Source organism: Kogia breviceps, chromosome 7 (genome assembly GCF_026419965.1).
Source record: "Kogia breviceps isolate mKogBre1 chromosome 7, mKogBre1 haplotype 1, whole genome shotgun sequence".
Lineage (NCBI taxonomy): Eukaryota > Metazoa > Chordata > Mammalia > Artiodactyla > Physeteridae > Kogia > Kogia breviceps.
In genome coordinates this window covers 13,487,100-13,514,033 of record NC_081316.1, presented here as the reverse complement: position 1 = coordinate 13,514,033, position 26,934 = coordinate 13,487,100, and the positions used below count along the sequence as shown (strand labels likewise).

The 26,934-nt window shown below is 44.9% G+C and overlaps 1 protein-coding gene across 1 annotated transcript; it reads right to left on the bottom strand.

The window, feature by feature from the left end:
* Positions 1-188: 188 nt before the first annotated feature.
* On the bottom strand, positions 189-23,030 carry ASRGL1 (asparaginase and isoaspartyl peptidase 1). Its single transcript, XM_059069663.2, has 7 exons — positions 22,350-23,030; positions 21,579-21,782; positions 11,876-12,018; positions 10,964-11,121; positions 2,793-2,911; positions 1,850-1,960; positions 189-1,449 (listed from the first exon to the last, which is right to left on the bottom strand). Exons 2-7 carry the CDS (start codon positions 21,769-21,771, stop codon positions 1,244-1,246), a joined length of 930 nt encoding a protein of 309 aa, XP_058925646.1. The 5' UTR covers positions 21,772-21,782; positions 22,350-23,030; the 3' UTR covers positions 189-1,243.
* Between the last annotated feature and the right edge of the window lie 3,904 nt (positions 23,031-26,934).

The window sequence follows — 26,934 nt, the reverse complement described above, 5'->3', positions numbered from 1 at the left end:
AACCCATCCCGAAAAAACCCAATTCCTCTGAAAACTCTCGAGTGTTCTCTATGAGGCAGGCAGTCTTACGACATCCACACACACTTATGCCGAAAGCTCTCTTTAACGAGTTTACCTGTCTGAACGGACAGACCAAGGGAGCTCGTGTACATTCTGGTCTTTGTCCACAGTGACTCCTAGCCACACTGTTATTCTTTCAAAATACATTTTATTAGTGGCACATGGAATTTAAAGCGAAGCAATTTCTTTCCAGGGAGAAGGTAAGCCCTGACAGACGAAAAAATCGAGCAGCTATGTCACAGCAAAAATACCATTTCCAGTGTAAAGAGGTTAAGAGGAAGCTACTCTCCACCAAGGAAGCTACTTTCTTCACCATGCTGACCACAGCGGACACTTGGCTCAGCTGGGGGAACCCACAGCACTGGACGGCCGTGGGCGCCATTAAGTCAGGGTCATCTCGACACTGACCGGCCCTCCCCTGCCGCGGTAGAGGCGGAGTCCCCATCGCTCAGCACGGGGACCCGGGCGTCTGGGAGGCGGAGGGCGGCGGGGGGGAAACACGAGGTGAGCAGGCTTGTGTGTGAGCCCGAGAAAACCCTCAGACGCGGAGGGCCTCCAGAGTCTCCACGACGACCCTTCATCAGCAGATTAGAGCCAGGGGTTACCAGAGGGTCCCTTTACAGCATCTGGAAACACGCCTATGTTAGTAAGTCAGAGAAGATCTGCACTTTCTTAACAAAATCAGTCTGCCTCTCAGAGATTCTTTTACCTAATGTTCTTCTGGCTCAGAACGAGCTCTGCAACGTTCACGTGCAACGTTCACCAATCCGTTAGCTCTGCTGCCCTGTCTCCCCTTCGCTGTCTCGCCACCTCGTCCCAGCACTGGGTCCTGCCCCAGAGCGCGGCGGCTCTCCTCCGGGGCCCCGGCACCCTCCCGCCTACAGCCTCTGTCACTGCAGTGGGTCCCCCAATTCCAAAAGGCACTCCCTGCGCTGAGGCCGTTTCTGTCCTGTTAAGATCATGCTGTTGCTTCTCTCTAACCTCAGATGATGGCTCAGCGAGTTTGTCATCTTCACTAGTCTTATTTGATCCTAACACGGGCACGTCGCACATCACTTCGGAATCTGTCCCCAACCAAACACTGATCAAAGCAACCAAATGAGTGACAGACTGCAGAATTTTCCATTTCTAGATCTAATTGATTAAGCTAAGTCTTAGCTTCTAGAATACAGCTTCCGGGGGCTTAGGGCAGGTCAGTGACGCTGGTGTCGCCAAGATCAATTCCAGTGTACAGCTTGCCGTCCTTTGCGGCCCCCCAGGGCATGGATGTGGAGGTCCACTTCACCGCCCAGTCTCCTGCTTTGTTGACCAAGATGACACCACCTACACCTTTGACCTTTGACTTCATATAACCCAACGATGCGTCAGCGGCCTCTTCCAACGTCTTTCCTGAAAACAATGAGAGGTTGAGAAACAACACAAGTTACTGAAAGGAATCTGATGGGAAAGCTATTTACAGTGTGAAAAAGCAAAGCGTGTTAACAACGATTCTTAGTGAGTGAATTCTATTTCAATGTCTCAAACAAGGACTCTCACCCTACAAGGCCCTCCCTGCACTGGAAGAAGCTGCCTTTTCTCCCACACGCAGGCTCCGAGTCTCTCTACCGCCCCCAAGAGGCAGAAGGCAACCAGTACTCCAAATGCTCTCCTTTCCTGACCCTAACAGAAGGGGGGTTAACCTGAAAGCAACGTCTGCAGCGAACAGGAAAGGGTTTCCCAACCTCCTCCGTCTATTTATGAACAGCTCCGATCCCCTCACAGTCAGACGGCACGACCGTGTTCCACGTACCCTGTTCCATGTGGAAGAGAGTAAGTCTGGCCAGATTCACCCTCAGGATGCTCTCTCCGTGCCCTGTTGTTGAAACGGCTCCAATATCATTGTCAGCATAACCTCCGGACCCTGCTCAAGGAAGGGAATTGTTTCTAACTGAGCGGCAACCGTCCAGAAATTCAGACACATATTACAAGTCTAATCGCTACCTAAACATTAAACGTCAAGGTGCACTAGTGAGTGCCGTGTGGATAGTACCCTGAGATGGGGATGGAGGGCACGTCGTTGTCGGGGAGGCAGGTCTAGCCTTCCCAGAGCAGCGACACCAGAGCAGCCCCTCCTCTGCCCCCGGCACATCCACCCAGCGAGCGCAGGGTTAAACATATACACCCCGCCCCTCCCCCCACCGCTGGGAATTAAGATAATGTGCTCCGAGGTTAATGCGAAGAACACTTCCTTCCACGTGCAATATCTCGCAGTGGTGGTGTGTCGCTCTCATGCCACTCAGATCTAATAACTGCAAACTTAAATTCTCAGCTTTCTTAGTTTGCGCATTTGAGCCCATGCCTGGGAAAAGGATTCGTGTACTTAACCCTTTGGGAATAGTCTGCAGATCCTGAAAAGGATTAGAGAGAAGACAGAGGCACCGGGGGTGCTGCGGCGATTTCAGCACCCCAACTCCACCTCCCTCCCAAGTCCTCCACGCCCCCTCCCCAAAACACAGCAGCTAGGAAACAGGTGCCTGCTGGACACGCCACCTTCTCCACGTGCCCTGGGCAACCCCCTCCAACCCACCGCCACGCCCAGAGATTCTAAAGCTGCCACCAGGAGGAGGAGGAAGAAAAGAAGAAAGAGGTGGGCGTGGGGGGTGGGTGGCAGCGAGGCGAAGAGCAGAGAACGAGCGAGGATGAGAGGCTGGGGGAGGGCAGGGGCAGGGGCAGGGATCAGCCGTCCAGCCCACCTATACACGGTGTGTCCCCAACGCGGCCCACCATCTTGTTGACAATGCCCCCCGTCGAGGTCGCGTACGCCACATTTCCTCGGCAGTCCACGGCAACGGCACCCACGGTCCCCAAGTTTCTGTCAAAAAGCAACGAAGAGTGGCTGAAGATGAGAGACACTCCCACAGGTGACAGGGCAGCTTCATACACTTCTATGTTAATGGCACATGGGACACACTTTGATTCCAGCATTCCCCACTCATGGAAACGGCAAAGAAAGCCTGTTTGCTTTACATTCTACATGTCTGCTAGACTGCTGGACGTACCTTTAGCCCTCAGCTCTAAGCATCCATCCAATCCCAGCACCACCATTTTCTAGCGGGGTGATTGAGTTAAGTTTTACCGTGTCTCATTTTTCCCATCTATAAAATGGGGATACTAATAATCGAGTGCATCTCAAGCTTTCGTGTGCATCAGCACCCCTTGGATCCTCAGCACCCCCATCCAGAGACCCCGAGTTGGCGGGTCCAGGATGGGACCCGACATCGTGTACTCCTGACAACCACCGGCTGACGCTGCTGCTGCCTGTCCGCACACCCCTTTGCCTGTTTCATGGGGCTTGCTATGAAGACGAAATAAGTCGACTTTTTCTCTAACATTTTATTATAAATTTGCAAGCAGAAAAAGGTGAAGCAATTGTACGCTAACAGCCGCATACCCACCACCCCGATTCTACAGTGAACTATATATTTCAGGCACTGTTCTAAATGCTGGGACACAGCAGAAAACGAAATGGACAAAGTACCTTCTCCCACGGAGCTTGCATTTGGGGCACAGGGTGACAGAGCAATAAAGAACGTCAGGCTTTACTGAACAGCAATAAACTATAGCCTATAGCAGCACGTGGGACGGACACGTGATGGTGGAGAGGTGCTGCTTTCTAAGGGCCTCTCTGAAGGAGTGAGGGTAAGCCAGGCTGATTGCTGGGGAAGAACATTCCTGAAGCAGGACACGCTTGCCAAGTTCAAGGAACTTCAAGGAGGCCACTGTGGTTGGAGAGAACAAAGCCAGGGAGGGCGTGCAGCAGGGTCAGAGGGACGGCCAGCGGGCAGGCCATGAGGCTCTGACAAGTGGGCTGGCTGTACACCCTGGTTTCCTAGGACCGTCCTGACTTATGCCCGTTGTCCCGGCTTAATTCACAGTGCCCCTTTCACTCTCAAAACCAAGTTCCAGTTTGAATACTGAATCACATGGTCATCCATCCTACTCACAGGCCATCGGAAGTGCGTTTAGTCTGCGTGAGGTGGGAAGACGCTGGAGAGTTTGAACCGAGAAGTGTCACCAGATGAGTTAAGTTTTAAAAATAACCATTCTTACCGCCACGCCCATCACCGGCACAGCTAACATGAAACAGACACGGTATCAAGTATGGGCACAGAGGTGCGGGGACCGCGACCCTCACTCGCTGCTGCCGGGCATGGGGACTGGCACGGCCACTTTGGGAGGCCACCCACGGGCTCTCCGAAAGCCGACTCGGCCATTTTACCCCCACATTTCTGTCCAACAGAAACGTGGAGGTTAAGTTCACCATGAAAGCGTACAGATGTTCACAGCAGCACTACTCGTAATAACAGCAAACTGTAAATGACGCAAACATCCGCCCAAGTAAATAACATGCCTCAGTGAAGGTGGACTCCGCTACACACGACAGACAGATCTCAGAAACGTAAGAAGAGGCACCCACAAAAGCACGTACTACACAATCCCACTCAGATGAAGTTCAAAAACAGGCACCACTAGCCCACGGTGCTGGAAGCCGGGCAGGCGGTTTCCTTGTGGGGAGGGCAGTGACAGAGGGAGGGGGGTGTCGGGCTGTGTGCTGATTACCTGTGTGTCCACCCTGTGAAAGCTCATCCAGGGCTCCGTATATGATCTATGCACCCGGAATGTGTGCTATACTTCTACGAAGAGTCATCTTAGGAAAACTGTTCTGGCTATTGTGTGTGGACTGAGGGAGATGAGAGAGGAAACAGAGACCCCTTAAGAGGCTTGAGAGGCAGTGGTCTGTGTCGGGGTGTTTCCAGAGGAGAGGGTGGGAAGGAGGCAGGACCTAGGACATTTTGAAGGCAGAGCTGACAGAATCTGCAGGTGGACCGGATGCGAGGGAGAGAAATCTAAGGCAGAAACTGAAAGGATGCAAGAAACATTTATTGAAAGGTGGAAGACTGGGAAGACATTTTTCGCTTTATGGTGTGTGTGGAGTGGGGTTGGGTAGGGAAACAAGTTTAGTTTTGGACAAAAGCTTGAGGTATCTGTTAGGTAATCACATGGAGAGGCTAAATTGTAGCTAGAGATGTAGCCTGGCATTCAAAGGACTAGAAAGAGAAAGCTGGTATCCTATTAGAAGGAAACGGGAACCCTACCTCCTGTCATTCACAAAAGCCAACCCAGACAGCTAAGGACCTAAATATAAAACACAAAGTTCTTCAAGGAAATCTAGGCAGCTGTATGTCTCAGGGCAGGGATGCTTCCTAAGTTTCTGGTCTTACAAACTACACAAGAAGAGGGAGAGTACTAGTGATCACAAAAAAACACGTTCAAATGGCAAAAATACCATAAGCAAAGGAAAAGCAAATAAAAACAACAGATTTTGGATTTTTTTTTTTAACAGAGAAGATAGCCTTAAGCTTGATAAGAAGAGGACAAAACAACTAAAGAGAAAAAAATGATCACAGGACAAAAATGGGCAAATTCCCGGAAAAGACCCACAAACAAATGTCAAGTATCCACGCTGGCGGCTGTCAGGGAGGAGCGACGGCAGTGACGAGAGCCCCTCCCGCCACATAAGGAAAGAGGTGCCCACCCTGTCACTGCTGGTGGCGGCCCCCCAACACGTACAAGGAAGGGGTTGAGGCAAAAATACAAAGGCAAATGCAGGGCCCCCACACGTGTGATATTTAGAAATAATAAAGATGTTCTATCCTCCTACCGTGATAAATGCATCTTGAGAAATACTGTAAAGCTATGGTTTTCGTTTGACTGAAAGCTGACAAACTACCAATGACAATTTAATTATTAACATGCACATTTGTATCCTTTGTTGATCAGCTGGTAATGGCTGGATGAGTGGGGAAAAAAACCCCACACAGACACATAGACAATCACAAATTATTATGTATTTATTCCATAAAATTAATTTTCATTGCCTTCATCTCCAGAGGCATTGATCATGTTCTTATGATCAACATTTCCACGTAACATGCATTCTACTGACAAAGTGACAAATAACACAACTTTTCTTGAGCGATGTAGTTCTTAGGAAGTTTTTAATTAATTTTAACTTGGAGAAGCTTCACTCTGCTGAGACAGTAGCATTGCAACTATATATAAAACTCTTAAAGCAATACTTAGATTTGGAAATGGATCCTGATTTTTACACTACCACACTCAAATGCTACATGGGGTTACGTATGATAAATTGTTATCACACAAAATTTTACTAAATATTTTAATTTGATCATTTAAATCACAATCACTTACTATAGTCATTTTTTGTCATCTCTTAAGCAGTGTTTAAATCAACGCAGAGTATCTTAAATTCTTCTTTCAAATTTCATTGCTGGTATATTATATAGAAAATTGAAAATAGCAGTATGTTGCTCGATTTTGTTCAAATCTCTTTACAAATGATACTGATACTTCGACTTATAATGAACAGAAAAACAGCCTCTAAAGAAACTGGTTTCAGGATCATCTGCACATGAATCTTCTCCTTCAAGTTAGGCAAATGTTTTTGTTTCCTTTGTTTCAATTTCCTTATGCTTTCTGCGGATGTCATTTTTCCTGCATATTTCCCATGTGCTTTTGGCTTTGTTTCTCTAAATTAAAAAAAAACGTTTTTAATCCTTTAAAAACTGTAATAGGCAAACTTAGATTGTTTTTTAAAGCTTCTGTTAAGCTTATCAATGGAGAGGAATAGTTCAGACTAAGTAACTGTAGATAGTGCAAATTCAAAATTAATTTCACTTTCTGACAAAGTCCGTGATTTGTTCTTTCAGGAACTTCTGCGATTTTTGCTGAACTCTTCTTACCTAAATTCGACTTCATTACTTCAACAGCATTTAGTTGCAATTCCCGCCACGTGAGGTCCGTTATAAGGTCAGATGTGAGTCTAATTAAGCCGTTCCACCTTTGGCCACATCTAGAGTATCTTGCAGTGGACCCTCTACTGTCTCACAGCATTGTCAGTATTGGTGCAGCTGAGGGCATGTCTCCTAGAAACAAATTCACGGTGAGCTGGCCGTGTCACGCAGAATACTTCTGGACTCTTGGCCAAAGTTCGTGCTTACATACCTTTTATTTACCTACCATGTTAGCTCCATTATCACGGGCTTCCCTTTTAAATGTTAGTTTTTCAACATGTTTTCTGATCATGGTACACTCTAGTTGAACCGAGTTTTTTAAACTAATGTATGATTTCATGTCTTGCTTTATTACCCATTAAACTAACCTATTTGAATTGTCTCTCCTAGATACTTATCATTAGGTTTTTTTCCTAATTACACTTTGGCATTTTATCAAAACTTGAAATAATTTTTATTAACCCTAGAAATTTCCTATTGTTTTCCGTAAACACTGTGTTGATAGGGTCATGAAAAGTACCATTACACTTGTCCAAATATTATTATTCTTTCAAGAACATTATATCTATGTTTTCTATCTTTGCCTTTTCTGGTTATCAACTGTCTACTGTTTATTCAGCCTTTTCCCAGCACTTCTAATAATTGCACGTGTCCTTTTTTGGTGTATGATTACACCAAATTGCTTTATGATTAGCAATTAAATCTTCCTTTAGTAAAGAACATGGAGTTGTCAGGATTTCATCTGAATTGTTCAAGTTGTGGATTTGGTGAGAATACTATTCCTACTAATTTTCATTGTTTTGATAAGTAATTAAATCTTCACTGAACAAAGAATCTGTAATGTTCTCTTTGAATTTTATGTGGGTCATCCTTGAAGACGACTGCTTACTTTTTTTTTTCTCTAATTTTTATTCATTTATTTATTTTTTGGCTGCATTGGGTCTTCGTTGCTGCTCGTGGGCTTTCTCTAGTTGCGGCGAGCGGGGCTTCTCTTCATTACAGTGCGCAGGCTTCTCATTGTGGTGGCTTCTCTCGGTCTGGAGCACAGGCTCTAGGCGCATGGGTTTTGGTAGTTGTGGCATGCGGGCTCAGCAGGTGTGGCTCGCGGGCTCTAGAGCGCAGGCTCAGTAGTTGTGGTGCACGGGCTTAGTTGCTCTGCAGCATGTGGGATCTTCCTGGACCGGGGATCGAACCTGTGTCCCCTGCATTGGCAGGTGGATTCTTAACCACTGAGCCACCAGGGAAGTCTAAGAGTGCTTATTTTTAAAGCAGACTGTTTCTTTGAAGATATTTTACTTATTTTTCTCCTTTTAGCTTTTTTTTCTTTTGTGAATTCCACTTTAGCATTCTTTTTCTATCAAAATCTTGACTTGTACACATTTTCAGTAATCTAGGAATTTGAAAGTGAAATGTAACTATACTGAGAGTATACAAAATTAGAATATATTTTCATCAAAATTAAGGGCAAATCCCCCAAAAAAGAATAAAAGTAATTTGTAGATATAATTTCAAGTTAGTTTTTTCCTAAAATTTACTAATATTAAAGTCTAAACATCAAGTATAATTAATGAATATAACATTTTAAATAAAAATTACTTAAAAGTTAAAAATTTCAACATTTAAAAAAATTTAACTCAACCTTAAGTATTTTTTTTTTTTTTTTTTTGCGGTATGCGGGCCTCTCACTGTTGTGGCCTCTCCCTTTGAGGAGCACAAGCTCCGGACGCGCAGGCTCAGCGGCCACGGCTCACGGGCCCAGCCGCTCCGCAGCATGTGGGATCTTCCCAGACCGGGGCACGAACCCATGTCCCCTGCATCGGCAGGCGGACTCTCAACCACTGCGCCACCAGGGAAGCCCAACCTTAAGTATTTTTATAAGAATGAAACCATTCATAAGTCTAATATTCAGTGTCCATTTAGTTGCCAACATAAAGAACTGGTTGCTCATAATGCAGGTTCTGTCGAGACCTGTGATGTCCGATACAGCAGCCGCTGTCTGCATGGGGCTACTGAGCATTGGGAATGCAGGCAGTCTACACTGAGACATGCTGGCATTGTAAAATACACGGCAGATTTGGAAGATCTAGCATGAAAAGATGTAAAATATCTCATAAATAAATTCTTACACTGATTACATGTTGAAATGATAATATTTGGGGTATATTGGGTTAAATATATTATTAATTTCACTTGTTTCTTTTTACTTTTTTTTAATGTGGCTACTAGAAAACATTAAGTTACATACATGGCTCTCATATTTCTATTGGACAGTGCTGGTCTAGACCGACATATCTACAAATTTAAGAGTAACAGGAACCGGCCCTCACGTGCAAGTCTTGCAGATATCGTACTAATTCATGAATAACTCCAGAACCACAAACTGAAACATGCAGAAAGAAAAAGGACGCTGCGTGCTACTGGGAAACGACACTCGGTTATGCAAGAATTTGTCTGACAACTTATTGTCTCTTTCTCTTACCTAAGTCCTTCTGCTGTTCAAGTCTTCCCCACACTCCAAAACAGGGTCTATTTCTGATGTCAGCAGTGGCATAGTCCACAAACCTTTGGACTCAGGTGGTCTTTACTTCCAAGACATAGAGCAAGAGATGCAGAGAAGCACTTCCCTGGGGGCTGAATGGTATTAGTCACAAGAGCAGATGATGAGGGCTGTGGGTAATGCTGTGTCACTGCTGAGTGACAGAGATGCCCCATGGATCTGCAATAAACCAACTGTTTTGTGTAACTGTGATATGAGGGTCCTCTAAAGTGCAGGGCCCAGGGCAGGAGCCCCTCTTGCTTATATTGAAGAGCAGTACTGGCTGGTGGAGATGTGTGTTGTTGCAGAATTTCTGGAAAGCAATGTGGCAACATCTATTAAAATGTACATGAACCACTGATAAAGCAACCCCATTCCTGTGACTTTAGCCTACAGACACAATGGCACACTCAGTAAAGATTAGCAACAGCTACCAACATATGGCCAATCTTGTAAAACAGATTCCTAACCTGGGGACTTTTTTCTAATGGACTTGCCTGGCCTCTCCACCTCAGCTCTACTCAATTATATATATATATTTTTTTGCCACACCATGCGTCATGTGGGATCTTAGTTCCTCAACCAGGGATCGAACCCATGTCCCCTGGAGTCTTAACGGCTGGACCACGAGGGAAGTCGCTAAATTAGATTCTTTAGGGAAGGGGCTCAGACATGTAGATTTTGAAAAAGCTCCCTAAGTGATACTAAAGTATACCTCTGGCTAAACATTACAAATCTAAAAGGGTATGTGGAGTTAATAGATTATATTCCATTATAAACCTTCAGGCCACATTCAAATTTTATTTTTCAAGTTTTGCTTTAAGGTCCTGTTATTTGGTATTTTTTTTTTTTTTTTTTGCGGTACGCGGGCCTCTCACTGCTGTGGCCTCTCCCGTTGCGGAGCACAGGCTCCGGACGCACAGGCTCATTGGCCACGGCGCATGGGCCCAGCCGCTCTGCGGCACGTGGGATCTTCCCAGACCGGGGCACAAACCCGTGTCCCCTGCATCGGCAGGCGGACTCTCAACCACTGCGCCACCAGGGAAGCCCTATTTGGTATTTTTGAATTGGTAACACAGAAAACCATAATTCAGAACACATGATTCATTCAGTTATAAGGCCTGTACTGATTTATTTGCCCTGTGAAAGGGTGCCTAAGTAAGTTCATAGGGTGGTCTACATCACAGAGAACCTGTGCAGTGTGCCAAAGATAACAAACCGATCAAGAAGTATGCAGGTAATTAATACCTTAACACACGGCATTCATCTATTAAATCATGTTGGAGAAGGAACTCTTAGCTGAATTTGAGTTACTATTCATAGGAGTAATAAATGAGGTTAAATTTCAGAATCAAAAGAGCAATTTTTCCATTACTTAGTGTGAACTATTTTGTACAAAAACTGAAACCACCAAGTGATATTTGACTTATTTAAGAAACGTGGCTAACCAGACATGAGTCAAACTTTCACATGTGAATAACTCGCAAAAATATGAGCCACAGATGATACTTACTTATGATAGTCTGATTTCTGAGCACCTTTCTCATGTTTTTCATTTTCTAGACGTTTTTTGTTTCTTTCTGTAACCAGCTGTTCTCCAGGAATTGTTGGAATCCCACTGGCTGCTGCAAATCTTGCTGCACCTTGGTCAGTCAGAAAGCAATGAGGTGTCTTGAGCCAGAAAGAAATGGGAAAATAGTTTTGTGAAAAAGTTAAAATCTTTTCAACTGTTCCTACTGTGTGGAAATAATTATTCTCTCTGGGTACAAAGCCTCAAAAATGCAAATTCCACTGGCTTGCTTTTCTGAATGTAGAAAAAAGCCTAGCTCTCCGAGTTTTTGTATTTTCAGAAAAACCCAGATGATGGAATATTACTAGGAATTCAACTTACATATGATCTTAAATTTAGAGAATTTAATCCATTTTTATTTCATACATGCTATTTATTTATCTACGTATGTATGTATGTAGGTATATATTTATTTGCTGCACCGCACAGCTTGCAGGATCTTAGTTTCCCAACCAGGGATCAAACCTGGGCCCCCTGCAGTGGAAGCGTGGAGCCCTAACCACTGGATCGCCAGGGAATTCCCCCATACATGCTATTTAAACAGTTGGTCTGTTCGGTGTGTATGTGTTGTGTTACATGTGTTGAGAGCAGGCTGAAGAAAATACAGGAAGATAACATAAAAACATGAAGATAATGTGAAATGTAATCACTGGTTAAGTGATCATGAGTCAAATTACATCAACAGAGTCAGAATCTTGGTTTCCTTGAGAAACTTAAATAACATTGTTTTTGTTCTTTCATACAATTTCAGGAGAACAGTGATCTCAAGTATTTCCCTACAAGTCAGAACCCTTTTAGGCACTGAAGTGCAGCAGTGGCAATTCCTTAGGAAAAGGGTGCTTTAGTCCCACAGACCTTTTCCATAACAAGCCGCGCAATTTTAATGGGATTTGCGACACAGCGGACTGCAGACACCGCTCCTGCAGACAGGTCTTTCCCGTTCATGATACTTGCATCCATTTCAACTTCACCATTTTCGTTCAAGACAGATCCACAACCTAAAATCAAAAAGAAGCCGAAAAGCAAGAATTAAGAATTTAGAAATGGCTTCAGAGTTTCCCCTAAGCTGCCTACTTTAATTCATCCTCTACTCCATCGTCAAAGGAACATTTCTAAAAACACAAATCTGACTTGATACCCTATGATCTACACAATAAACGGTATGAAGCCCTTCCTGATCTGGCCTCTGACTTACTTTTCCAGCTTCATCTCTTCTCCTTGGCAAACTGAAATATTAGGTTTCCCTGAATGTACCATTAGCTCCCATTACTCTGTTCTCTTTACCATGAGCAACTTTTCTCCAACTTTCTCTGCCTAGATAATACTTGTAAGCCTAGCTATTCTTAAACTCTATGTGACTCAGTTTCCTCGGAGGGATAAGAACAAAGCTCAAGAATATTTAAAGGAGTATAAAAATATCCAGCAACTAACAAGTGTTTGGTATCTAATAAGAAATTACCAGGCTCACAAAGAAACAGGAAAATATGACCCATAATAAGGAACAACAAAATCAATTAATAGCAACAGACTCAGAAATGACATAAATGATAGAATTATTAGACAAAAATGTTAAAATGGCTGTCACGTACCAGAACATGGAAGAAAATATGAAAAGGACCCAGAGAGAACTTCTAGAGATGAAAAAAGAAGTCTGGAATGAAAAATACACTGGATAGGATTAACACCAAATTAGACACTGCACAAAAGATGAATGAACTTGAAGACACAGCAAACAAAAAGACTGAAAAAAAAAACTGAACAGAGTTTATCACTGAGCTCAGGGACACTTTCAAGCACCCAGTATATGTGTAATTGGAGTCCCCAAAAGGAGAGGTGAGATAGAGGGACAAAAAAAAATATTTAAGGAGGGGCTTCCCTAGTGGCACAGTGGTTGAGAGTCCGCCTGCCGATGCAGGGGACATTGGTTCGTGCCCCGGTCCGGGAAGATCTCACATGCTGCGGAGCGGCTGGGCCCGTGAGCCATGGCCGCTGAGCCTGCGCGTCTGGAGCCTGTGCTCTGCAACGGGAGAGGCCACAACAGTGAGAGGCCTGCGTACCGCAAAAAAAAAAAAAAAAAAAAAAAAAAAAATTTAAGGAAATGATGAATTTTCAAATTTGGTGAATACTATAAATTCACAGATCCGAAAAGCGCAACAAACTCCAAGGAAAAGAAACATGAAAAAAACTACACTCAGGCACATCATGATCAAACAGCTTAGTGCTAATGAGAAAGAGAAAATCTTAAAAGCAGCCAGAGAAAGACACATTAGGTACAGAAGAAAAAAGAAAAACGATAGCATACTTCTTGTCAGAAACAATGCAAACCAGAAGACAGAGGAGCAAGATCTTTGAAGCCCTCAAAGAAAAAAAAAATTGTCAAGTTGGAATTCTACACCCAGTGAAAGCATCTTTCAAAAACCCAAAACAAAGACGTTTATAGACATAACAAAAGTTAAAAAAAAGTCATCAACAGCAGATGTGCAATATAAGAAATGTTAAAGGAAGTCTTTCAGGCAGAAGGAAAATGATAGCAAAGAGCAATCAGGATTTCCCCAAAGAATGAACACTGGATATGGCTAATATGTGGATAAACAGAAATACCTTTTCCCTTTATTTTTACAATATCTTTAAAATATAACTGTTTAAAGGAAAAATAATAACAATGTATTAGGCAACTTATACATATAAGTAAAATATATGACAAGAGTAGCACAGGCTAGGAAAGGGGAAACAGGTGTATACTGTATAAGGTTCTTACATTATGCATGAAGTACGATATTACTTAAGGTAGACTATGACAAGTGAGAGATATATACTGTAAACCCTAGAACAACCTTTAAAAAAAGAAGTAGAGCTATTAGGCCAACAAAGGAGATAACATGGAATTATGAACATTCAATTACTCCAAAAGAAGGCAGAAAAAAGCAGAAAAAGAGGAAACAGGGAACAATGAATAGATTGGACAAATAGAAAACAAACAGCAAGATGACAAATTTATGCCTAACCATATCAATGATCACATTAAATGTAAATGGTCTAAACACCCCAATAAAAAGCAAAGATTGTCAGGACTTCCCTGGTGGTCCAGTGGTAAAGAAACTGCCTTACAACGCATGGGACACGGTTTGATCCCTGGTCAGGGAACTAAGATCCCACATGCCGCAGGGCAATTAAGCCCACGTGCCATGACTACTGAGCTCACATGCGCCTCACATAGAGTCTATGTGCCGCGAGCTACAGAGCCCGTGAGCTCTGGAACCCACGCCACAACTAGAGAAGAGAAAACCCACATGCCACAACTAGAGAGAAGCCTGCGCGCCACAACGACGAGCCTGTGTGCTGCAACAAAAGATCCTGCATGCCTCAGTGAAGGTCCTGAGTGCCACAGCTAAGACCCGATGTAGCCAAAAATAAATAACAAAATAAAAAAATAAAAAATAAGTAAATCTTAAAAAAAAGCAGAGATTGTCAAATTCTACAAAAAGATAGGACACAATTACATGTTGCCAATAAAAAAAATCCACTTTAAATATAAAGATGCAAATAGGTTAAAAGTAAAAATGGACAAATTATACCATGTCAAAATGAATCAAATGAAACCTGGAGGCAAAGTATACTTCATAATAAGGAACATTAAATAATAATAAGGACATTAAGTAATGATATAGGGGTTAGTTCACCAAGAAGACAACAATCTATATGCTAAACAACAGTTTTGATATACATGAAGCAAACACTGACAGAACTCAAAGGAGAGATAGATGAATCCAGTTACCATTAAAGACTTCAATACTCCTCTCTCATTAATCAGAAATGGACAATCAAGATACAGAAGGTATGAACATTACCAATGAACTTGACCTTATTGAGATTTACAGATCCTTCCATCCAACAACAGCAGAGTACATATTCTTTTTAAGTGCAAATGGGCAAGGTAGAACACATTCTGAGTCAAAAACCAAACCTTACAAAGTTTAAAAGAACGCAAATCACACAAAGTATGTCCTCTGATCATAACAGAATTAAACTAAATATCATTAACAGAGAGATATTTAGAAAATCCACAAACAATTGGAAATTAAGCATGATACTTCTAAATAACCCATGATTCAGTGAGGAAGTCACAAGCAAAATTAGAACACATTTTGAACAGAATGAAAATTAAGACAACCTGTAAAAACATGTAAAAATCAAAGCAGTGCTAGAGTAAAATTTTAAACATTAAATGCTTGTATTAGAAAAGAATAGTCTCAAATTAATGACCTAACAGGAAAAGAACAGTAAATTATTTCCAAAGCAAGCTGAATGAATAAAGGAAACAATAAAGATAAATCAATGAAATTCAGAACAGAAAAAGAGCAGAAGCAAAAACAGTGGTTAAGAATCTGCCTGCCGATGCAGAGGACATGGGTTTGATCCCTGGTTCGGGAAGATCCCACATGCCACGGAGCAACTAAGCCCATGTACCACAGCTACTGAGCCTGTGCTCTAGAGCCCGTGAGCCACAACTACTGAGACTGTGTGCTGCAACTACTAAAGCCCAAGCGCCTAGAGCCCATGCTCTGTAACAAGAGAAGCCACTGCAACGAAAAGCCTGCATACTGCAACGAAGAGTAGCCCCTGCTTGCTGCAACTGGAGAAAGCCCGTGCAGCAACAAAGACCCAACACAGCCACAAACAAACAAACAAATAAATAAGAGAAGAAAAAAACAGAAAAATTCACCAAATCCACCCCCCGAAACTAAAACTAGTTCTTTGAAAAGAACAATAAACTTGATAAACTCTAGACTGAAAAAGAAAAAAAAGACACATTACAAAAATCAGGAATGAAAGAGGAGACCTCTCTACAGACCATACAGATGTCAAAAGCATAACACAGAAATGTTACAAATTCAGCAACTTAAACCAAATAGAAACATTTCTTGAAGGACAACTGACAAAACTCACTCAAAGAAGAAATAAACTGAACAGTGCTATGCCTATTAAAGAATTTGATTTCTTTTCTTTTCTTTTTTTTTTTTTTGTTTTTTTGCAGTACGCAGGCCTCTCACTGCTGTGGCCTCTCCCGTTGCAGAGCACAGGCTCTGGACGTGCAGGCTCAGCAGCCATGGCTCACGGGCCCAGCCGCTCCGCAGCATGTGGGATCTTCCCGGACCAGGGCACGAACCCGTGTCCCCTGCATCGGCAGGTGGACTCTCAACCACTGTGCCACCAGGGAAGCCCCAAGAATTTGATTTCTTAAAAACTTTCCATCAAAACAAACAAAAAACCAATCTACCAAATATTTACAAAGAAATAATAGCAACCTTATACAAACTTCGAGAAAAACAGAAGAGGAGGGAACACTTTCCAATTCATCATATGAAGCCAGCATCACCTTCATTTCAAAACCAGACAGATGTTATAAGAAAATAAAACTATAGACCAGTATCTTTCATGAACATTGATGGAAAATCCTCAAGAAAACACCATCGAATCAAACCCAGCATTTACATATGTAAAAAATAACATGTCACAACAAAGTGGTGTTAATCCTAGAGAAGAAAACCTGGTTCAAAATTCAAAAATCAATCAATCAATATTCACCGTATCAACAGACAAGAGAAAACCCACATGGTCATCTCAATAGATGCAGCAAAAGGATTTGATAAAATTCAACATCCACAGATGATTAGAAATCTCAAAAAACTAAGAATAAGGGAACTTCTCAACCTGGTAAAGGGCACCTATAAAACCCTACCACCAACATCATACTTAATGGTGAAAGACAGTGCCTTCCCCCTAAGACTGGGAAAAATGCAAGAATTTCTGCTCTAACCACTCCTATTCAACATAACATTGGGTGGCCCAGCCAATGCTAGAAAAGAAAGAAAAGGCATAAAGTTTGGAAAAGAAGAAATAAAATGGTCTCTATTTGCAGCTGACATTACTAGAAGTTACAGTAAGCAAGACAGTGTGGTGTTGGTGAAAGAATTTGACAAATAGATCAATGGAACAGCACAGAAAGTCCAAAACAGAGCCACATAAATAAACAAACTGATCTTTGACAAAGGAGGTGTGATACTCTGATTTATCATAAATACATATTTTGGTCTTCGTCCAGGTACCTGGTTCACAGCTGCCAAACCCCGTGGAATTTCCTAAGGGATTAGAACAATGGGAGCATCTTTTGTTATAATATTTGGTCTTTTGCCCTCAGTTCCTGAAACCACTTCAGATCCATACAGGTGAACTGGGTGTCCCGTTATTCCTAACAGGCAGTTTTCAACCAAAACCAAATTTATGTTAATGAGGTAACTTTTGAAAACCCCCTAAAGGTGGGGGACTGGTTGCCAGCGGAACCAACCAGGATTAAAGGGCTGGAACTTTTAGTCCCACGCCCTGATTTCTGGGGAGGGGAAGACTGGAGATTGAATCAATCACCAACTGCCAAGGATTTAATCGATAAGGCCTATGTAATGAAGCCAAATTTTGTGTAAGTGTTAAAGAGCACAGAACAGAGGCAAGGGGACAGAACAATTACTAAATATCTGATGACTAATTGCTTAAGATTTCCTGAAATTCTTTTCTCTGACAGATGTCAGGTAGGTGGTGTAATTCCCTAGAAGTGTTTTTAATCCCTAGATCTTAGGTTTTCTACTCCAAAATAAAGAGGAAATGAGTGTCTTCCAGCAAGTTACTTAAACTTTTTGTGCCTTAGTTTCCTCACCTGAGAAATGAGCGTAATAATAATTACACCTAACTCATAGGACTACGGTGCAGATTAAATGAGTTAATCATCCACGTTTCTTAGACCACTGTTTGGTACACAGTAGACACCAATGGTAGTTATGATGATTATTACTCTAAAAAAGGACCGATTTGAGTGAAAGAAGCCAAACACAAAAGAATACACTCTTTGTGATTGCATTTATATGAAATTCTAGAGAATGCAAATTTATGACAAAAGCAGATCAGTGGATGCCTGGTGCTGGGGCTGAGAGGGGGGATTAACTGCAAAGTGGCAGGAAGGAATGTCTGGGGGTGATGGAAATTTTAACATCTTGGTTGTAGTGTGGTTACACAGGTATGTACATTTTTCAAAACTCAAAATGGGTACAGTTTATGGTACGCAGTAAAGAAAGGGCACGTGTGGGGCTGGGGATCGGAGTAGCAAGCTGCCTTTGAGAAGGCAAAAGCACTAGTGAAGCAAACTAAAGCTCTGGGCATCTCCCAAGCAAGGCTACCATTTGAGTTAGATGTGTCTGTGACTCTGGTAGGTACAGGGCAGGCACTGTGGTAGAGAAAACAGAAGGGGAGAGTGCTCCTGGGATTTTGGTCTCAGCTCTGGAAGGGGGCAGAAACCCCACATACTTCCCTAGAGCAACAGCTCCTAGCAGTGGTGTACGCGGAGCTCCACGTGGAGCCTCTCGGGAGGGATGAACTGCAGCAGCCAGCGGGCTGAACTCAGAGCCCTTTGGATGGTTATTACTCCTGGTCCCTGGCCGTTAACCCCTTGCACTGACAGCTGGGCTGTTCTAAAGAGATTAAGGCTATGGCTCTGACAACAGGAAGCTGAAGGGTGGATGATTAATGAGTGGGCCTTTGTGGGGTCAGGATGTGTGGAGGCAACAGTTGGGTTTGCCTGCAAGAGCCTGAGGCAGTCCTCACTGTCTTCCATGTCCTGGCTCATAAGGCACTGACACCCCCTGGCAATCAGGAAGCTGATGCCCTAGCTTGGGTTCAATCCCTGGCAACTGACCCTTCAGTAGATACAGCAGACTGGCTGCATGGAAAGAGCGGCCACCACAGAGCTCGGGTGGGACGGCATATTGCGAAAGATGTCGGGTTGCCCTTGAAATACAGTGACTTGGTTAATGCAATAACAGCATATCCTGGGTGTTTTAAGCAACACCCATGGCAACTGCCAAAGGAGTCTGAGGCCACCCACCAGAGTTCCTAACTGGTAAGGGATTGCCTAACTGATTATACTGGCCTCCTCTCTCTGAGAGAGGGTTCTAACATTCCCTGGTTTGCGTGGACTCCACATCTGGCTTAACCCAAGCTTTCCCCTGTCTCCAGGCAAACCAGGCCGCCACTGTTAGGGGATTAGAGAAGCTAAGTACCATGTAGGGGTACCCTCATCAAATAGATAGTGACTGGGGTCACATTTCAAAGATTGTGATATGCAAGACTGGGCAAAAGAACATGGCACTGAATGGAGGTTCTATCTCCTCTATAACCCACAAGCAGCAGGGCTGAGAGAAAGGAAAAATAGAATATTAAAGCAATACCTAAAATTACTAACAGATAAAGCCACCGTGGCTGGGTGTACTAAAGTACTGTCCAAGGCTTTCATACATCTGAATGATCAACGAGTAGGGCTGTTGCCCCATATCCCAGACTGGGGACCCCTACGGAAGCACCGATACCAAAAAGGTATGTCGGGAAACAGCCGTTGCCCTGACTTTCACCATGGATCAACGTGCTATGGTGTTGAGAACACCAAAGTGCATCACACCTGGGAAAGGAGATTATCTACTGGAATTTGCAATGGGACCCTCTAACAGGATGGGTGAGGCGGAACTACTCAATCTCTACTGGGATCCTGTTGTGCTGCCACAAGCTGGGCCCGCTGAAATGCATTATGTCTGGAATGGAATGCACACCACTGGAAAAGAGGAGAAGGTGAGGGTTCTGGTCTCATGTATCCTGCCACCAGTCCACCTCCTCAAGCCTGACAGCACTACCTCCCCTGGCTAACATGTATGGTATATAAAACCAGGTCAAACTCCTAAGGCTGCTGACCTCCCTCTCCTCAAGGCCAGGTGGGCCTGTTCTGTTTCCCACTGGAATGATCTTTTGGCTGCTGTCTTTGAGCCCTCCATTGGCCTGGAGCACATGACAGCACACATAGAGCCTCCTACTAAATGCACTCACCAAGCCTTGAACGACAGCCAACAGAGCCTGTTTGTGGCGAGCATTGCCCTCTGAGGAAGGCGCCATTAAGACCCTCATAAGCCTCAGGGCCCGACTGTACTCTCCTTGGTATGCATCCTGGACTTTATGGTATGAACGTAAAAAAGGAGATGGCCTTTGGCCAGATCGCCCCGGGGACCTGCTCAGTTAATGGGAGTCCCTGGTTGTTCCCTAAAGCTAGGAAATGCAATCCTGGAGGGGAACTTGGTGCCTTTGTAGAACAAGCGATAGATTCGCTGATGCAGATAATGCAGATAAGGTGGTGACTAAGCCGAGAGACGGTAAACCTGCTTAGTTCCACAGAACAAAGGTTATGCAAAGTTTCTACTTTACAATGACTATGCAAAGTCCCTGCTTTAGGGGTATATATACGGCTATGCTTCATTATTAAATTTGCCTTGCAACCATCAGTTGCTTGTGCCCTTCTGATCCCATACCTTGGTGCGTTCAGTTCCCTACCCCCTCTCGTTGATTGTTGCTGCACTTTGAGGACCCGCCGCGGCTGGCGGCACCTGTTCTTCCAGCACACTGAAATGTCTCTAATGAGACAAGCTCTCCTCCAAAACAGAAAGGCCTTGGCCATTATTACTGCCTTGCAGAGAGGCACCTAGGCCGTTATCCAAACAGGATGTTGTGTGCTCATACCCGATGAATCTGTTAATGTGTTGCCTTTATTAAATCACAGGACACAAGTGAACGCTCTGAGCGATCTGGCTCCCAGCCTAGGGGACTTAGTGACAATGGTCTGAATCATGAGGCTCTCAGTGGAGAAAGGTATCCGCGATCTGGGGAATTATTGTCTTAACCCGTGTTTTCTTCTGTATGTGCCTGAGGCTGTGGCATCTGCCTCCAATGCAGCCAGACAGCCACCAAATGAGCCGCCCGTTATTGACCGCTCAGGGCACACTGTGGAAGAGAAAGTGTGTGAGATTGTAAGAGCCGGTCACGAGGGGTGGAGCGCTGGGGCAATCGGAGTCCCCTCACCCCTTCCTCTTTCCTTGGAGTGTGCTCTCCGCTTGTCTTCTTGCACCAGAAGCTGCCCAGGACACAGCCTTGAGATGTGGTGTTGAGACCATCTGGACGGTATATGTGACTGAACCCAGATAAGGCCACTATATAAACTTTTAAGATTCTGGTGGGCATGGACAGAGGTCTACTTATCCTGCAAGGCAAGCCTCTTGTGAAAGTTCCCACGCTTACTAAACCTGCCACCTACCAATTTGGAGAGGTCTGCCTTTTCCCGTCGTCTCTCCCTGCCCTTCCTGTATGGGGAACCGATTCAAATCACACCCTGAAGCTCCCAAGGTTGCCACCCAACAGTAGTCTATCCTCTTCACCCACAAAAAGATGCAATAAAAAAACCCTCTTGGTATGTGAATTCTAGAAAGCAGATTAAAGAAAAAAGGGGGAATAATGAATTTTAAAATTCGTCAGAGCAACTTGGTCAACAGGTCAAGAGAGAAAAACTAAATCTTTTCAGCATATTAGATTTTACCATAACACTGAAGAGATTCATTGACACTTTAGAGAAGTTCTATTTATCTGGGGGTAGAAGCTTAACCCGGTTTGGCATCAGTTACCAGTTGCAGTGAAAATTTACCTGCGTTGAACTCAGGATCATCTTCCAGGACGGTCACGGCTCCTTCCACAGCGTCAACTGCGCTCCCTCCCTCCTTGAGGATGTTGTAACCCACGGTGGCGGCTTTGACGATGCCCTGGTGCACCCGCTTCCTGCGGTCCTTGGAGATATTGCTGCCTCCGCCACCGTGGACCACGACGACGGCGGCGTTCATGGCGACGGATTCTAGGGATCAGGAAGACGAAAGCGTCCTTTCAAGCGGGTCCAAGAAAACTGCACGGGGCTTAAGTCTCCCGTCGGGGACAAGGTCCAGTTTCTACGCAGGGAGGGGAAAGCCCTCAGAGTTTACGGCCTCAGGCAAATTCCTGAGGCCCAGGGAGTACGGAGGACAGGCTGGGGTTTGAACTTTGCAAGAGAAGCCCAGAGCGCCCGCCCCCGGCCCGGGGCACCTGCCGACTTCGCGGGGGCGGTGGGATGCTCTGCGCCCCAGAGCCCGCGCCCCCTCCTCGCCCACTGACACCAGGTTTCCGTTTTCCCGGGGAATCCCGGGTCCTGTCCCGTGCTGGGCCTCCGGCCGGGATGGCATCTGGGGTCCAGCTCCAGTCTTCCTTCCCGGCCCCACGTCGGGCCTCGGTTTCCCTGGGACTTGTCCCCGGCTCCCACCCCCGCCGCGGGGCCAGGGGCGGCCTGAGGGCTGGATCTCGCCAGTGCCCTCCCTCCTCCAGCCCCCGGCACCGGGGAGTGTGCCTTTCGAGGTCTCGGGTGGCGACTCCCGCAGGGCCGTCGACTTACCGAGGACGCCGCAGGAGGCGGACACCCGGGCTTCGGGCTTGGCCGAGCCGCAACCCGCACGGCCGAGTCTCTGCGGTCGAAACCGCTCTGGAAACCGCTGTTCCAGCAACCTCTCAGCCGGTAACGGCTCTGCGCCTGCGCACGAGGGCGGGGCAGCGCGCCGCGGAGAATTACCGTAAAGCCCCAACGCGCCGCCGCGGCGCAGTCCCTCTGCCGGCCTCGCCACTGCGGATCCGACTCTCGCTGCCCGGCTCCTAGGACAGGGGCTATGCTGGCCTTCTGTGCATGCGAGCTTCCTAGTGGGATGCGGGGAACTCCTCCTCCTCCTCACGAGGCGGAGGGGTGGTGTTGATGGCGAGATGCAAGAAGCGATGTGCCGCGGTTTTGTAGTTGAAAACTGAAAAGCATCGCTACACGCACTGAAGTCCTTCCTCTGCCCGAGATGTTTCGCAGACTTGCTAGTTATTCTCTTCCTTTTAATTGTCTCTCCCCGTAACGTTTGGTAAAGAACAGAAAGACAACCTCTGTAACTGGTCTTGTTCTGTGCCGGGGGTGCACTGAAGAGTCTGAAAACCCCTCCTCTGCGCCTCAGGATCTCAGCTCTAAATTCCTTCAACCACAAGTGACCTAATTTTTTGGTGACACTTTTCCTCCTTCCAGCCCCAGAGCCTGAAAGGCTCTGACCACCCCCCCCCCCCACCATGATTGATTGTATTCCCCCGGAGCTGGCCTAGATTACTGTTACCATAGTGACCTTCAAATAGAAGTTTGCACTTCTAACCAGTAAAACAACTGTAAGATACTAGATTAGTGACATGAACCAAAGGATACATTGTTATGTAAAATGTGGCAAAAACTCACGGGGCCTGCAGCTTTGAATTAGGAGAAATAAGCAGCGGGCATTGCGCAGAGAGAACTCAGTCCTTTTCTAAGTCCTGCCTTTTCTCCGAGACCACAGAGATGCAGGCCAGAAGGCATCAGCAACCAAAGTTATCTTATTGACCTTCTGACCACTCTGGCTAATATAGCCCCACATCTGGCAATTGCTAGTTATGAAGTTTCCCCTGGACAGCTATTAAGCTATGAAAGTTCTCTCAACACTGGACTATTGTACACAAAAGGCACTCTAGAAACGTCTTCCTATCTCTTCTCCAGGTAGTCGAATGTATGTGTCATAGTCAAGCTGTGTTAACTGCAGTTACTTTGAACCCCAGCCTACATTACTCTGTCACTGAGGTACCTCTTAGGGATCCAGTTTGACAGCGCAAGCCAGGGGATGCAGATAAATTCAACATCAGCCTAAGGTCAAGGCCATGGAAAGGAAGCCTCCTTCAGCCATAAATATGCTATACCATAATCTTGACTAGGAAACCTTCAGTTCATCCTGCTATAATTATAATTCACCTAAATTCACTGTTTGAGAGAAGAAGTTAAGGTTTCAGTATGATAGGACCACCTAACTCCCTAGTTGATTTTCTTCCCCTTACATGGAGGGTTGACTGTTCAAATAGTGAGTACTTTTGGCTCAAAATGTGGCATGGATCAAAGCATAACTTTATATGGGTCAGTAAGGCCCAGTCATACATGTAATGATTTCTTAAACTGGGCTCCCCAGGAAGATAAGCTGGCTGTGTCAATAAAAGTCTCAAGAGGTCTTAGAAGGAAACAAGACACTGAGAGAAATATGGGTCCATTTTTCTTCTGCTGTGTCAGCTTTTTTTTTTTTTTTTTTTTTTTGCGGTACGCGGGCCTTTCACTGTTGTGACCTCTCCCGTAGCGGAGCACAGGCTCCGGACGCGCAGGCTCAGCGGCCATGGCTCACGGGCCCAGCCGCTCCGCGGCATGTGGGATCTTCGCGGACCGGGGCCCGAACGCGTGTCCCCTGCATCGGCAGGCAGACTCTCAACCACCGCACCACCAGGGAAGCCCCGGGAAGCCCCTGTGTCAGCTCTGAAAGAGAGGGACAGATAAGCAATTGCTTCTGCTCTGATAGATAGGGTGGGGGAATTTCGTGAAAGATGTGGGCACTGGTCATGTCCTGGGGCTGAACAGTCAACATTAGATCCATCCTGGGGGATGGTGCCCCTAATCCTGAACCCTGACCCTGGCCCCTCCCCGTGATGGGAAGGGTGATAGCCATAGAACCAACAGAGCCATGGTCTCAGATTTAATTGATCATCAGGATCACTTGGAGATGAAATACAGATTGCTGGGCCCCACTCCAGCATTTCTGACTCAGTAGGTCTGGGGGTGGAAGACCTAAGACTTTGCATTTCTAATGCGTTCTCAAGTGATGCTGCTGTTGCTTGTCTGGGGACCACTCGTTGAGAACCACTTATCTAGAAGGAGCTATTGAGATCTTGTCCTTTGAAAACTCATCCAGACTGACGTCTGTGACAGTCTTCATGGGATCTAGAGTAGGGGATTAGGAGGTTGGGAAATTTGCGCCATTTTTGGTTTTCCTGTTTTTTCGTTCAAGTGTTCCATGAATGATGAATGAGCTTTTGTTTCTTAAGTGCCAAGTGTGATTAGAGTGCTTAGTTCAGTCCATCTGGGAGGGTCGGCTGGGGGGAATTGAAATAGGCTGGGAACGATTAAAATCAGGTCCCCTCCAAAAATTTGCAGCACTGATAGCAGTTCTCAGTGAAGAGGCAGCTATTCCAAGAAGTGTCTATGAGCTAAGCTCCCTGCCATAGCACCACCCACATCTTTGCCACAGAAATTCCCAGTGCTGATTACATAGCCCTTTGGGGGGCTTTTCTGTCCACAGACTAAGTGATGAGCCTCTTATGGGGAGGAACCTCGGCAGTTCTATTTGCAACACAAAGCCAGACCAGTGCCTGGCTCTCTGAAGTTTTTCATAAATGTTTGTTGGATAAAGAACAAATGGTTCAGAAACTCAGAAAAGTGAATTCCCAGAAGTCTGGGGCAATAGCTCTTGGAAGGAATGAGACTGGAGTGGTCTGGATATTTGTGAGCTGATCAGTGAGCACGACTTATTACTATGGGAGAAAAACACTGGATTTCAGATAGAGGTGCCTGGAATCCATTTTTCTGGCAGAGTCACATTGGTGCCTACTTGAGGGCTGTGGCTTAGAGGTAGTAACAGCCCCATGATGGGCACCATCTGGGCTGTTGTGGTCAGTGCTTTACGCCCTGGGACTGGCACAGAGCCTGGTACACAGTAACTGCTCAAGATGGTTTTTTTTTAACTTAAAAAATTATTTAATTTATTTTTTTATTTTTGGCTGTGTTGGGTCTTCATTGCTGTGCGTGGGCTTTCTCTAGTTGCAGTGAGCGGGGGCTACTCTTCGTTGCAACGTGCAGGCTTCTCATTGCGGTAGCTTCTCTTGTTGTGGAGCACAGGCTCTAGGTGCACAGGCTTCAGTAGCTGTGGCTCGGGGGTTCTAGAGCGCAGGCTCAGTAGTTGTGGTGCACGGGCTCAGTCGCTCCGCGGCCTGTGGGATCGTCCAGGAAGAGGGCTAAACCGTGTCCCCTGCATTGGCAGCCGTATTCTTAACCACTGCGCCATCAAGGAAGCCCTCAAAATGTTTATTGAATAAAAAATGGACCAACTTCATTCAGATGGGGGGGCTTTAGCATTGGACAGGGGTTGGGCTGAGGTTTGGGGGTCCTGAGGATACTGATGGATAGTAATTATAATTCAAAACTCAACATCTGAATAAGAGAACATACTTATATAAGGAAGATCCTTCTCTAGGTTAATCAACCCTAAGAAGTCTAAGCTGGATACATTTTCAGCTGAAAAATACATTTTCAGGTAACGGGTGTATTTGTTATAGACAAGCATGGCAAAGTATAAAGGACAAAATAAAAATGGCTATAATTCTGCCACTTGGAGATACAGTTAAATTTTTTGGTATATTTCTCCCTTTCACTATTAGGATGCTCTGTTTCTTACTTTTTCACCCCAGGTAGCATTATTTGTGAGCATTTCCATGCTATTAAATGTTTTCCATGTTGTACTATTAGAAATAATACTTCGGGGAACATTTTTATACATAAGTCCTTATTTGCATTTTTTGATTAATCCTCTAAGAAAAATCCATAAAGTAGATTTTTTAGGTCAAAGGTTATGTATGATACATGTTGGAGGTGGAGCAGGAAATGAATTATGTTTCAAGAGTATCGATGAATTATGACTTTCCTCCTACCAAGAGTTCACAAAAAGTATGAGAATTGTATCTAAAATAGTTTCGGAGAGCCACAGATTTTAAATGGAGTCGATCGCTGTGTTACTGCCTTGGACAGGATTCCAGTCATCAGCCCCTTTGAAATGTTTCCCTGCATAATAAGCACATAGCATGCAAATTTCTAAATCCAGAAAGGAAAGAGAAAATAAATAAGCTTCTAAAATGTAAGGCCCTTTAAGAAACCAAGTAAGCTACACAATGCTTACCGGAATTAGGCAACTCTGCAAGGCAGGCTGGGTAAATTCTCAAGATGACAGGCCACTAAACTGTTTTTCTAGGCACAATAAGGGACCCTGCTTGGCACCCGTTTTGGGAGAAGGGGAGAAAGCACATAGGCAGCCAGCCAAAAGCTTTAGTGCCTCATTGAAATT

Bases quoted from the DNA above. Each gene is read 5' to 3' on its own strand.
- ASRGL1 (XM_059069663.2), bottom strand. From the start codon at position 21,771: ATGAACGCCGCCGTCGTCGTGGTCCACGGTGGCGGAGGCAGCAATATC. The intron at 12,019-21,578 runs GTAAATTTTCAC...TTTTGATTTTAG, and splicing joins TGATCCTGAGTTCAACGCAG to GTTGTGGATCTGTCTTGAAC. The intron at 2,912-10,963 runs GTAAGTATCATC...GCTTTTTGACAG, and splicing joins CAGAAATCAGACTATCATAA to AAACTTGGGGACCGTGGGTG.